Source organism: Hypanus sabinus, chromosome 7 (genome assembly GCF_030144855.1).
Source record: "Hypanus sabinus isolate sHypSab1 chromosome 7, sHypSab1.hap1, whole genome shotgun sequence".
In the NCBI taxonomy this organism is placed as follows: Eukaryota; Metazoa; Chordata; class Chondrichthyes; order Myliobatiformes; family Dasyatidae; genus Hypanus; species Hypanus sabinus.
Window position 1 is genome coordinate 123,704,786 of NC_082712.1, and position 13,648 is coordinate 123,718,433.

Genomic DNA, 13,648 nt, shown 5'->3' on the forward strand with positions numbered 1-13,648 from the left:
CGTACCAAACGAACCTGATGGAGGGTTGCGCTAAGTTGTGAATGGAGTCGAAACCTCACCACCGCCAGGCGGCCGGGATGATGGGGCAAGGTTGGCCAGTAGCTACATCACACAGTAGGGTCCTTTCACCTGGGCCTACGGGGAAGTCTTGAAGCTGCAAACTGGAGACTGCAGTTCTGTGACTAGGGATCTCAACATCTGCCTGCTGCGCCTCCGCTGCATAGTCCATCCCCTGGGACAGGGCCTGGATGGTAGGTCTGGATAGTGCATCCGCCACGACGTTGTCCTTTTCCAAGACATGCTGGATGTCCGTCGTGTATTCGGAGAGGTAGGACAGATGTCGCTGCTGGCGGGACGACCAGAGATCGGACGCCTTCATGAATGCAAAGGTAAGCAGTTTGTGGTCCGTGAACGCGGTGAAGGGCCTACCTTCTAAGAAGTACCTGAAGTGCCGGATTGCCAGGTATAGTGCCAACAGCTCCCGGTCGAAAGCACTGTATTTGAGTTCGGGTGGTCGTAGGTGTTTGCTGAAGAACGCCGGGGTTGCCAGCGACCCTCGATGAGTTGTTCCAGCACCCCTCCGACTGCTGTGTTGGATGCGTCCACTGTGAGGGCGGCAGGGACATCTGTTCTGGGGTGCACTAGCATCGGGGCATTTGCCAAGGCTTCTTAGGTTTTAACGAAAGCGGCTGCGGCCTCTTCATCCCAGGTAATGTCATTGCCCTTACCCAACATCAGGGTGAACAGGGGGCGCATGATTTGGGCTGCTGAGGGGAGGAAGCGGTGGTAGAAATTCACCATACCCATGAATTCCTGCAGGCCTTTGAGTGTGTTGGGTCGGGGGAAGTGGCGGACCGTGTCTACCTTGGCAGGCAGAGGGGTTACCCCGTCTTTAGTAATCCTGTAGCCCAGGAAGTCAATGGTGTCAAGTCTGAACTGGCATTTGGCCGGGTTAATTGTCAGGCCGTATTCACTCAGTCGGGCGTAGAGTTGACGGAGGTGGGACAGATGCTCCTGACGACTTCTGCTGGCTATGAGAATGTTGTCCAAATAGATGAAAGTGAAGTCCAGGTTGCGTCCCACCGCGTCCATTAACCGCTGGAACATCTGTGCAGCATTCTTTAGGCCGAATGGCATTCGGAGGAATTCGAAAAGGCTAAACGGAGTGATGAGTGCTGTTTAGGGAATGGCGTCTGGATGCATCAGGATTTGATGGTATCCCCGGACGAGGTCTACCTTGGAGAAGATCCGTGCGCTGTGCAGGTTTGCTGCAAAGTCCTGAATGTGCAGCACAGGGTAGCGATCCGGTGTTGTAGCCTCAATCAGTCTGCGGTAGTCGCCTCATGGTCTCCAGCCCTGTCTCTTTGGGCATCATGTGCAGGGGGAAGGCCCATGGGCTGTCGGACTGCTGTATGATCCCCAATTCCTCCATCCTCTTGAACTCCTCCTTTGCCAGTCGGAGCTCGTCCAGGGAAAGCCTTCAAGCACAGGCGTGGAGGGGTGGTCCCTGGGTCGGGATGTGGTGCTGTACTCCTTGTCTGGGCATGGCTGCCGTGAACTGCGGTACCAGAACTGATGGGAGTCCACCAGGACTTAGGTGAATTCACTGTCGGACAGCGTGATGGAGTCCAGGCTGGCAACTTGGCTTCACCCAGGGAGATCGTTTGAAAAGTCTTGGTGTGGACTAGTCTCTTCCTTTGCAGGTCGATCAGCAGGCTGTGAGCTCTCAAAAAATCCGCCCCCAGGAGTGGTTGGGCCACAGCGACCAGTGTGAAGTCCCACGTGAACCGGCTGGAGCCGAACTGTAGCCGCACCGTACAGGTGCCGTAGGTCCATATTCTGCTGTCATTTGCTGCCCTCAGGGTGGGTCCCTGTTCTCTGTTGCAGGTGTTGTAACTCGTCAGAGGTAAGATGCTGATCTCAGCTCCAGTGTCGACCAAAAAACGGTGTCCCGACTATTTGTCCCAGACATACAGGAGTCTATCCTGATGGCCAGCCGCCGTAGCTATCAGTGGCGGCTGGCCCTGGTGTTTCCCGGGAAGTTGCAGAGCGGGCTACAGCGGCGGGCTTCTGTGCCCCACCGCTGGTGGTAGAAGCACCATTGTTCATTGGCCTTCGCACTCCTGCCTCTGGATTTTGTGGGCACTGCTGCCGGGCATGGTCTGGTCTGCTGTTGGGCGTGTGGCTTGGTGATCTGTGCGATGGACACCCCACTCTCCTTCTTGGCTTTCCACAGCACATCTGCCTGGGCCGCCACCTTCCTGGGGTCACTGATACCCGCGTCGGACAGCAGCAGGCGGACGTCCTTGGGCAGCTGCTCTAGGAATGCTTGCTCAAACATGAGGCAGGGTTTGTGTCCTTCAGCCAGGGCCAGCATCTCATTCATTAATGCCAACAGCGGCCTGTCTCCCAAACCATCCAAGTGCAGTAAGCGGGCAGCTCGCTCGCGCCGTGAGAGTCCAAAAGTCCTTATGAGCAAGGCTTTGAATGTTGTGTATTTGCCGTCCTCCGGGGGCGACTGTATGAACTCCTCAACCTGGGTGGTTGTTTCCTACATAGGAGCTCACCATGTAGTAGTAATGTGTGGAATCGGAGGTTATCTGCCAAATGTGGAATTGGGCTTCTGCTTGTTGGAACCATAGGTGAGGTCGCAGCGTCCAGAAGCTTGGCAGTTTCAACAAAACTGCATGAACAGATGCAGCGTCATTCATCTTCAATCCAAGTACCTTTTGGGTCATCAGGGTCACCAATTGTAGCGGTGTGCTACACACAGCGCTGGAATAACGACACGCAGAGGGTGAGTTGCAGTTGCGTAAAAGATTTATTGAAACTTCGCGGCCTCGCTTTTTGAGCCTTCCCGTTTCCGCCCCCCCCCCACCGAGCAGGAATGCTGTAGGGGGCACATATTCACAGTCTCTTCCTGCGCACGAGCTTTTCCCCTTGCTGGTGAAGAAGGCCTGGTGCCCTTTTTGGGGCCGTCCTCAATGCTGGCGCGCGCCATTTTGTGAGCCGGTTCGAGTGCACTGGAAAGTAGCTCACCACAATATTATCTTTCCATCTATACAGTGTGAAATATAGTTTGAAGAGAAGCAGGAAACACAGAATGAGAAATTCTGGGAGATGCTGGAAATACAAAGCAAAACACATAAAATGCTGGGGAAGCTCAGCAGGTCAGGTAGCACTTATAGAGATGAATAAACAGTTGATGTTTCTGGCCGAGGAAGGGTCTCCATCATTTTATGTGTGTTACTTAGGAAGCACTGGTCAATGACTCTGGTTACAGGTTTCTCAGATTAAATCGAGAGTGCGAGATTTAAAAAAAAAATAGGCATACATTCATAGTTTAAGAAACAATCTTAGATGTCAGGAATGAAGGCTTATGTGCTGAAGAACAAGAAAATGGCAACCATAATATTGATAGTGTATTACAGATTACTGAGCAAATAACTAGATGGTATTATACATCTCCACAGCTCTCTGAGGTATTGTGGATCTCTGCAGTCCAAGGAAGATAGGACAGAATCCACATAAGTAGGAATATTAGGATAATTAAATGTGCAAACTGAAGTAGAAGGCACAGGTTTAAAGGTATAAAGTTCCTAAACTGAATTTGGAAGGACTTTTTAAAAAACAAAATAGTTGCTGAGTAAAGGACCTTGTACCTCCCTTATCAAAGGGGTTGTGATGTCATTGTTGCTGATAAGAAATAAGGCTGTGAAAAAATATAATAGCAATAAGCATTACAGTATTAGCATCCTTGAAGCTAAAGAGGGAAGCATTAGACTGCAGGAAAGTATTTATGATCTAATCAGTTTAGCAGAAAAATGGAATTCAACTTAAAAGAGTGAGTTGAAATGCATTTATGGAGGTGCTATAAGGCAAGGGAATGTACAATAAAAGTGAGGATACTGGGAGGAACAAGAAACCTTGAAAAATGTGTCCTCAGAAGCTTAAAACTAGCAGGACAGGTCGATAAGATGGTTAAAAGGACATTGGTGTGTTTTAATATCTGAGACATGGGATACAGAAGCAGGAAAGTTTTGATAGAAGAGTAGACCTAGCTAGTTAGAACCTGAGGACTGCATACAATTCTGGTCATCACATTGCTGGAAAGATGAGACTGTGTTGGACAGCGTGCAGAAGATGCAATGAGGATATTAGCAGGATAAAATTTTAGAAATGAGGAAAGATTAGATAGGCTATTTTTCAGAACAGACATAATTAAGAAGAAACCTTTTTGAAGAAAGTAAAATTGTTCAGAGCCAGGACAAAGTAAACTGTTCTCCCTTATATGCTTCCAGGTTGCCAATGCCATGGACAATGGCAGCTTTCATCGAATAGGATAGAAATCATCAAATATAACAGCAACACGAGTGAATCTGCAGATGCTGGAAATAAATAAACACAAAATGCTGGCAGAACTCAGCAGGCCAGACAGCATCTATGGGAGGAGGTAGTGACGATGTTTCGGGCCGAAACCCTTCATCAGGAGTGAAATAACATGGGATGGTCGAGGGGGAATAAGAAGGGGAGGGGAATGAAGTAGAGAGCTGGGAAGTGATAGGCTGGAGGGAAATGGGCTAGGGGGAAGGTGGAGAATTATGGGAAATAAAAGAGAAAGAAAGGTAGGGCTGGAGTGAGATTATAGTGTTATCTAGTGTTATTAGTATTATATAGTGTTATTATAGTATTATCTCTTCCCCCCCTCACTATAATCTCCCCCCAGTCCTACCTTTCTTTCTTTTATTTCCCATAATTCTCCACCTTCCCCCAGCCCATTTCCCTCCAGCCTATCACTTCCCAGCTCTCTACTTCATCCCTTCCCCCCACTTCTTATCCCTCCTCGACCATCCCATGTTACTTCACTCCTGATGAAGGGTTTTGGCCCAAAACGTCGTCACTACCTCCTCCCATAGATGCTGTCTGGCCTGCTGAGTTCTGCCAGCATTTTGTGTTTTTTATTAAATCATCAAATATTCTCATTTTAGCCTGCTACGGCTGAGAACCACAACTGCATCCATGATGTGTACAGTCAGTGATGAAGTTTTAATGCGAACAAACGGTCTATCGCTGCTTAAAACAGATGGAAATCGGCCAGTTTGTGGCCACCAGCGAAAGGGGTTGGTGCGCTGGCCCAATGGTGCATTTAAAACAAATGATGTTTTCAACTCCCAAAACCAACTATCTTGTTGGCAAACGTAGAGTCTCTGGAAAATAAAATTGGCGATCTCAGCGCTAAGGTGCTGTATCAAAAGGATGTTAGAACCGCATGTGTCCTTTATTTTATGCAATCTTGGTTAACCCCTTCCGTGCCAGATGCAGTGATTCAAATTGACAGGTTCACAATACATCGTCAAGATAGGCCAGTCAAGTCCCTCAAAGGCAAAGGTGGAGGTATATGGTTCACGATCAACTCCTTGTGGTGTACTATTGTGTCAGTGACATTATTCCAATGTTGCTCACCAGATTCAAACACCTCGTAATTAAGTGCCAGCCATTTTACTTGCTCCAGGAGATTTCAGTGATCATTTTAGTAGTAGTGTACATTTCACTTCAAGGTAATGTCAAACAGGCTCTAGATGAACTGAACGATGTAGTCAACAGGCATTAAACAACATTTCATGATGCTTTCCCTATAACTTTGGGAGATTTTAATCAGGAGATTTTGATAAAGTAACTAAAATTGTTATCAACAAATCACCTCTAGTACCATAGGAAGTAACACTGGACCATTGTTACACTAAGATCAAGAATGCATACCGTGCTATTGCACGGCCACACTTCAAAAAATCTGATCACCTGGCTTACTCCTTAAGTACAGGCACAGACTAAGGACTGCAGCTCCAGTAGTGAGGATCAAAGGTATGGTCAAGGGAAGCACAGGAGTTCTTACAGGACTACTTTGAATCAGTGGACTAAGCTGTGTTCAGGGAGTCATCTCAAGCCTGGATGAGTATGCCACAGTTGTCACTGACATAATTAAAACCTATGTGGATGAGTATGTGCAGACGTAAACTTATTACAGGTTTCTCCCGCTATCCGAAGGTAGAGTGTTCCTATGAAACCGTTTGTAAGCTGGAATGTTGTAAAGTGAAGAAACAATTACCATTAATTTATATGGGAAAACTTTTTGAGCGTTTCCAGACCCAAAAAAAACCTACCAAATCATACCAAATAACACATAAAACCCAAAATAATACTAACATATAGTAAAACCAGAAATGATATGATAAATATACAAGCCTATATAAAGTAGAAATATTGTATGTATGGTGTAGTTTCACTTATCAAAATCGGGAAGACAGTGAGCCAAAATCGATTTGGAGGGGGAAAAAAGTTTGCATGTACACGCATGTGCACGTACACACATACGCACGTACACACTTACGCATGTACACACATGCGTATACAACTGCCCATACAAGGCTTCATGGTCATGGTAGTCTTTCTTGGGGTAAACACACATATAAAGCAGGTGTCTTTTTCTTGTAAAAGCGAAAATCCTCTTTGGTTAGTGAAAACAGGTACTAATGTAGATCTTTTGTAACAGCGAGCTGTCATAAAGCGAACATTTGAAAATGGGGGCCACCTGTATACATTCCCAAACCAAAAGCCGTGGATGAACCAGACGGTTTATAGTCTGATGAGAGCTAGATCTGTGGCATTTAAGTCTGGCAATCCAAGTCTGTATAAGAAAACCAGGTATGATTTGTGCCAAGAAACAATTCTGGGAGGTGCACGTCAACTCTGGCAGGGTTTGCATGTCATTACTTCCCACAAAGCAAAATCCAACATCATGAATGGCAGTGATGCTTCACTACCAGATGAGCTCAATGCCTTTTATGTTCACTTTCAAAGGGATAATAAGACCACAGCTATGTGGATCCCTGCAGCATCCAACGACTCAGTGATCTCAGTCTCAGAGGCTGAAGTTATCAGGCTGTATTTCAAGAGGGCGAATCCTTACAAGATGGCACCACCTGATGCAGTACCTGGTAAGGCTCTGAAAACTTGTGCCAACCAACTGGCAGGGGTGATCAAAGACATTTTCAGTCTCTCACTGCTACATTTGGAAGTTTCCACCCGCTTTAAAAGGGCAACAATTATATCAGCACCCAAGAGGAGCAGCATGAGCTGCCTCAACAGCTATCATCCAGTAGCACTCATACCTACGGTGATGCAATGCTTTTGAGAGGTTGACCATGGCTAACATCAACACCTGTCTCAGGAAGGACCTGGATTCACTATAATTTGCCCATTACCACAATAGGTCTCTAGCAGACAAACTCAATGGCTCAATCAAAACCGATTGCTCTACTCTCTCTACACCCATGACAGTGTAAGCTAGGCATAGCTCAAATGCCATCTATAAATTTGCTGATGATACAGCCATTGTTGGCAGAATTTCAGATGGTGACGGAAGGGTGTACAGGAGTGAGATAAACCAGTTAGTTCTAATGCCCTTCCCTTGGGCAACATCGGTGGCATGGAGAGGGGAGACTTGCAGCTTGAGCAACTGCTGGTCTTCCAATAAAAAAATCTTGCTGGGGCTTGCGTCCTGGAAACTTTCCAAGGCGCAAATCCATGGTCTATCGAGACTAACGGAGGCCTATATCATACGAGTTAGTAGAGTGGTGTCGCAGCAACAACCTTGCTTGCACTCACCGTCAGCAAGACCAAAAAGCTGAAGGGTGGATGAGGGAACACAAACCAACCCTCAAAGAGGGTTCAGAAGTAGTGAGAGTGAACAATTTCCTGGGTGTCAATATCTCCAAGGACCTCATCTGGACAGAACATATTGATGCAGTTATAAAGAAGGCAAGGCAGCAGCTATACTTCATTAGGAGTTTGAGGAGATTTTGTTTGTCAACTAAATCACCCAAAAACCTCTATAAATATACCACAGAGAGCATTCTAACTGGTTGCTTCTGCACAAGATTGAAATAAGTTGCAGAAATTCATAACATTAGTCAGCTCTATCATAGAAACATAGAAAACCTACAGCACAATACAGGCCCTTCAGCCCATAAAGTTGTGCCGAACATGTTCCTACATTAGAAATTACTAGGGTTACCCATACCCCTCTACTTTTCTAAGCTCCATGTACCTATCTAAAAGTTTCTTAAAAGACCCTATCGTATCCACTTCCACCACCATTGCCGGCAGCCCATTCCACGCACTCACCACTCTCTGAGTAAAAAACTTATCCCTGACGTCTCCTCTGTACCTACTCCCCAGCACCTTAAATCTGTGCCCTCTTGTGTTGGCCATTTCAGCCCTGGGGAAAAAGCCACTGACTATCCACATGATCAATGCCTCTCATCATCTTATACGTCTCTATCAGGTCACCTCTTATCCTCTGTTGATCCAAGGCATGGTCCCTAATAGAGCGTAGAACGTAGAAATCTACAATACATTACAAGCCCTTCAGCCCACAATGTTGTGCCAACCATGTAACCTACTCTAGGCAACATCCTTGTAAATCTCCTCTGCACCCTTTCTATGGCTTTGACATCCTTCCTGTATTAACGCGACCAGAATTGAGCACAGTACTCCAAGTGGGGTCTGACCAGGGTCCTATATAGCTGCAACGTTTCCTCTTGGCTCCTAAATTCAATTCCACGATTGATGAAGACCAATACACCGTATGCCTTCCTATGCCTCCTTACTTTCTCAATAAGCCTTGCATGGGGTACTTTATCAAATGCCTTGCTGAAATCTATATACACTACATCTACTGCTCTTCCTTCATCAATGTGCTTAGTCACATCCTCAAAAATTTCAATCAGGCTCGTAAGGAACGACCTGCCCTTGACAAAGCCATGCTGACTATTCCTAATCATATTATATCTCTCCAAATGTTGAGAAATCCTGCCTCTCAGGATCTTCTCCATCAAATTACCAACCACTGAAGTAAGACACACTGGTTTATAATTTCTTGGGCTATCTCTACTCCCTTTCTTGAATAAAGGAACAACACCCTCAACCCTCCAATTCTCCAGAACCTCTCCCATCTCCATTAATGATGCAGAGATTCCCCAAGACCACTGAAAATGAATTTTCCTCCACCACTATCCATAGCTGTGCTCTGCAGAATGCAACCGATCACTGTGCCAACTACCTCTGCTCTGGGTCCCATATTTCTTGACCCCAATGCCAATGAAAAGTATTTCCAAACTAGATAACTGATCACAGCATAATAGGGGAAAAATAAAACCATTGAAAGGAGGTGAGATTAAATGGATTTCTCATTGAACAAACTAGTGTGGACTTAATAGGCCAAGTACTTGTGTTCTGTGCTGTAATAAATAGAGTTCAGGAACTTAGTATGTGGGCAATTACAAATTCAAAGTCAAAATGGCACACAAGAGATTCTAGCTTGAGCGCATTAACAAAATTGCAGTGTGAAGCAATTTCTGTTCCAAGAAAATTATCTCCATTTATTGCAAAAAAGTCTGTGAGTATACCTAACTTCATCCCAATTAATCATACAGTACCCTTATTTCCTTTAGATTGTTCATCTTCTTCATCAATTTCAGGCAGACCACATCCTGAGGTATCAACTAGAAGCAATGGAATCACTGTTTCTTCCGTGGAAACAACCCCTGGCAGATCCCTGAGAATTATAAAAACAGCAGTTAATGGAAAAGTAAAGCTACTGCTGTGTATAAATAAAGAACAATCCATCAAAAAACTTGCATTGCTGTAACAGAGAAATCAGCCCACACAGCAAAGTCAATAAACATGATTAATTGGAGTGCACATCTGAGTGGATGGGATCTCCTTTATAATAATTACTATTGCAACATTTTGCCAGGACACAATTAATTTCTGTGAAACTTTATGTCTTTATTAGCCTTTGACGCTTGGAAAAAATAAATACCATTTTATCCCACCTTCCTCCTCCTCCTTGGGTCTTCACCTTGCCTGGTCACATAATTATTTTCATGGGATCGAATTCAGTATTTAATAGTTATGCATTAATGAAAACCAATTTACAAACCTCGTACACTTTTTCCTATGTGCAGAGATACACAGAAAAAAATATAGTACAGCAATGAACTTCAAATAATGTGGTTTTTTTTTCATTTGAATTAGGGTAGAATTGGGATTTGGATTCTGTTTTTCTTTAAAGACAGGATTGCAGATAGCAGGTTACATCCATTCTAAGTACATCAGTTGTAAAGGATAATCCAAGTACAGTCAATACCCATTGTTCCGGGTATTAGAAAAATAAATGGCACAATACTCACAAACCAGAAACCAACTAAACCAAGCTTTGATTTTAAGCCTAAAACAGAACAGATATGGCTCTAGTGGAATTTAATTTGTGTGTTCACAAGAGCATTATTCAGCCCTTTTATGCTTGTTCCGTCATGATTAAATCAGAGTTGCTATTCACAACTCCATTTATCCATCTTTGTCCTATATCCCATACAGCACAGAAATGACTCTTACATTTTCTATTTAAATAGCATATACAATCGATCAAACAAGTCATTAATTTCAAGTACTCTTGGCATGTCAAGATGATTTCCAGCTTCACAGCTAAGTGGTCTAGTTCTATTTCTAAGATTGTGCTGTCCTGGTTTACCCTACCAGAATTCTAGTGCTCCTAATCCAATTACTAGCCAATCTAATCCCTTTATCATTTTAAACACGGATATAAATTCAATCTCCTAACTTAGAACACAAATTGGGTTAAACATCCAGACCTTGGATATTTTCTGTAATTTGATCTTCTATACTTTCCAAAATCAGTAAGTCTTTCCAGTGCTAAAAACAAATATGGTAAACACAAAGAAGTCTGCAGATGCTGGAAATTCAAACAACAACACATACAAAATGCTGGTGGAACACAGCAGGCCAGGCAGCATCTATAGGGAGAAGCACTGTTGACGTTTTGGACCGAGACCCTTCGTCAGGACTAACCGAAAGGAAAGACAATAAGAGATTTGAAAGTAGTGGGGGGAGGGGGAAATGAGAAATGATAGAAGACTGGAGGGGGTGGGATGAAGCTAAGAGCTGGAAAGGTGATTGGCGAAAGTGATACAGAGCTGGAGAAGGGAAAGGATCATGGGTTGGGAGGCCTCGGGAGAAAGAAAGGGTGGGGGGGGGGGACTCCAGAGGGAGATGGAGAACAGGCAAACAACTAAATATGTCAGGGATGGGGTAAGAAGGGAAGGAGGGACATTAACAGAAGTTAGAGAAGACAATGTTCATGCCATTGACTTATATGGTACCACTGAAGTGGTATGGTACCTCTGATTGCTCTAACTAAGATTCAAATACTGAAACATCAGTTTTGTAAATAATAAATTCCAATCTACTTTAAATAAAGCCAAACAATTCCCCCTAGTCCTCTTAATTAGAACCCTGTGAACACCTTATCAAATGCAAAAGCTAGCACAGCATTCCATGTATTCTTTCATTTCTTCCCTTTGCATAATCTTTCTAGGTGAATTCACTTACACTTCTCCTAAGTTAGTTCACTGCACCATCTACGAGTGTGACTTTGAGCTTTCGATTGCCTGTCACTTAATTTTCCATCACATTCAGTCTCAAAAGAAGAAACACAGCACTACCCAGAACAACACTTCATCCTTCATCCAGACATCCTGCAGCCCTGGGAACTCAACACTGAATTCAGCCATTTTGGACAATCAGACTTTCCAGTTTGTGTCAGAACAGACCAGTTCCAATGGAACAACAATACCCTGTGATGTTAACTCAATTTTGTTCTCCAGAGATGCTATCTTACCTGATGAGTATGTCTATCATTCTCTTTTATTTTAAAATCTCAATAACTGCTGTTCTACATTTCACAATTCTAACATTGTACTTTTCTCTATCCTCATCATCGTCTTCTTCTTAAACCTCCAAAATGATTACTTGTGACAATAAGCCCTCATTGTTCCTATCTCATAGAATACCAAAACAATTTCTGTCATCTAGAATTCATATCTGCACACAATGTAAGAGGCCATTCTACTTAAGAGGCTATACTTGCTCCACGAGAAATCCCCTTTATCTGCTTGCAACCCTCTCACACCTATGCTACAGGCAACTTATTGTCGGTAACAAACACAAAATGCTGGCAGAACTCAGCAGGTCAGACAGCATCTATGGGAGGAGGTAATAATGACGTTTCGGGCCGAAACCCTTCATCCTGATTCTGCCAGCATTTTGTGTTTTTTATTTATTTCCAGCATCTGCAGATTCACTATTGTTACTGTAGGTAACTTGCCATTTACAATAGCAAATTAATCTACTAGCCAATAAGTCTTTGAGAAAGGCGAGTAGACCAGAATACCTGAAGGAAATCCCAATACCATTCACGTTCTGTTCATCTTTTTGTGTGCATTTCAGGTATTATATTTATCATCCTAGGACAGGGGTTGCAGCAGTCCAGGAACCCTCGCTTAATGGTATTGGTTCATGGCATAAAAAGGTTGGGAAATCCTGCTGCAGGAGATTGCCATTTTTATTTTTCCTCCTTTTCTCAGATTATTAAAGCTTTATCTCAAGCACTTTACAATTCTGGTGAAAGTCATTATTTTGAAACGTTAATTTTTTTTCCTCTCTCTGCAGATGTCCCTCAAGCTGTTAAGTGCATCAAGCATTTTCTCGTCTTTCTTCTCACAATTGAAGCTGCTTGTAAGGTGGGCTTAAAGGGCCAGATCTGGAAATACATGACCATAAGGGATCTCTAATAATCCTTGTAGACATCAAGTTGTTTCTATACTACAAAACTTCAATCCTAAATCTTCCACAATAAAAAATAATGTACAGTCTGTTAGCATGCAGTGAAAGGCAAAAGGCAGCAAGCCTGGGTGAATATTGCTCATATATGGGTGACTGTGCAACTGTCTGGTGCCTTCCACTTTAGCACTGACCCTTACCCACTGACCTGAAAACCCAGTGTCATCCTCCAATAGAACCTGCAGCATTACCGTTTGATATGGCAGACCTTGTATTTGAGATCAAAGTAGGAGATGCTACAATTTCATAGAAGAGGACAGCAATATAAACTGTAATGCATTTGTAAAAAGAGTATAGAAGCAAAAGGATCTTTATTGAAAGGGTGAAAGCTGGAAGAGAGATGAATGGGGAGAGTACAAGTTGAAAAAAGTGTTTGAAGAGAAAAAATAAGATACATGGCTTAAAAAGGCAATGAAATGATGTTAAGCATGAAAATACATATAAACACTCATCTGGGAATAGTACTACAAAAATCACAGGTTTGGGTGGAGAGTGGAGTGGTGGGATTCTATTGGTGCTGTATATTTTTTTAAAAATGGGATTTTTGTCATCTGTAGTAATGGAAGTAGGCAGATTTTTTTTAAACTGGTAGAGAAAAAGAGACAGATCTGATAAATTATTTCAAATCAATGAATTATTTTGATATGAGAAATTCTGCAGGTGCTTGAAGTCCACAGCAATAAACACCAAATGCTGGAGGAACCCAGCAGGTCAGGTAGCATCTATGGAATTGAATAAGTAGTTGAGGTTTTGGGCTGAGACTTTTTTTCAGGACTGGAAACGAAGGAAAAAAGTTGTGGTTTGAGGCTAAAGATAAAAATTGACCAGCTGAAGAACCAAGGAAAACCTTTTCTTCTTAATTCAAAGGGAGTATCTGTGACCGGGA

The 13,648-nt window shown here is 43.6% G+C and overlaps 1 protein-coding gene across 4 annotated transcripts in view; it reads right to left on the bottom strand.

Moving 5' to 3' along the window:
• The window catches only part of ighmbp2 (immunoglobulin mu DNA binding protein 2), a 79,868-nt gene that overhangs the window by 19,490 nt on the left and 46,730 nt on the right, over positions 1-13,648 (bottom strand). For all 4 annotated transcript variants that reach the window (XM_059975508.1, XM_059975506.1, XM_059975507.1 and 1 more), the window contains one exon: positions 9,498-9,616. In XM_059975508.1, the coding sequence (XP_059831491.1) occupies positions 9,498-9,616 (119 nt within the window). The remainder of the gene's footprint in view (positions 1-9,497; positions 9,617-13,648) is intronic.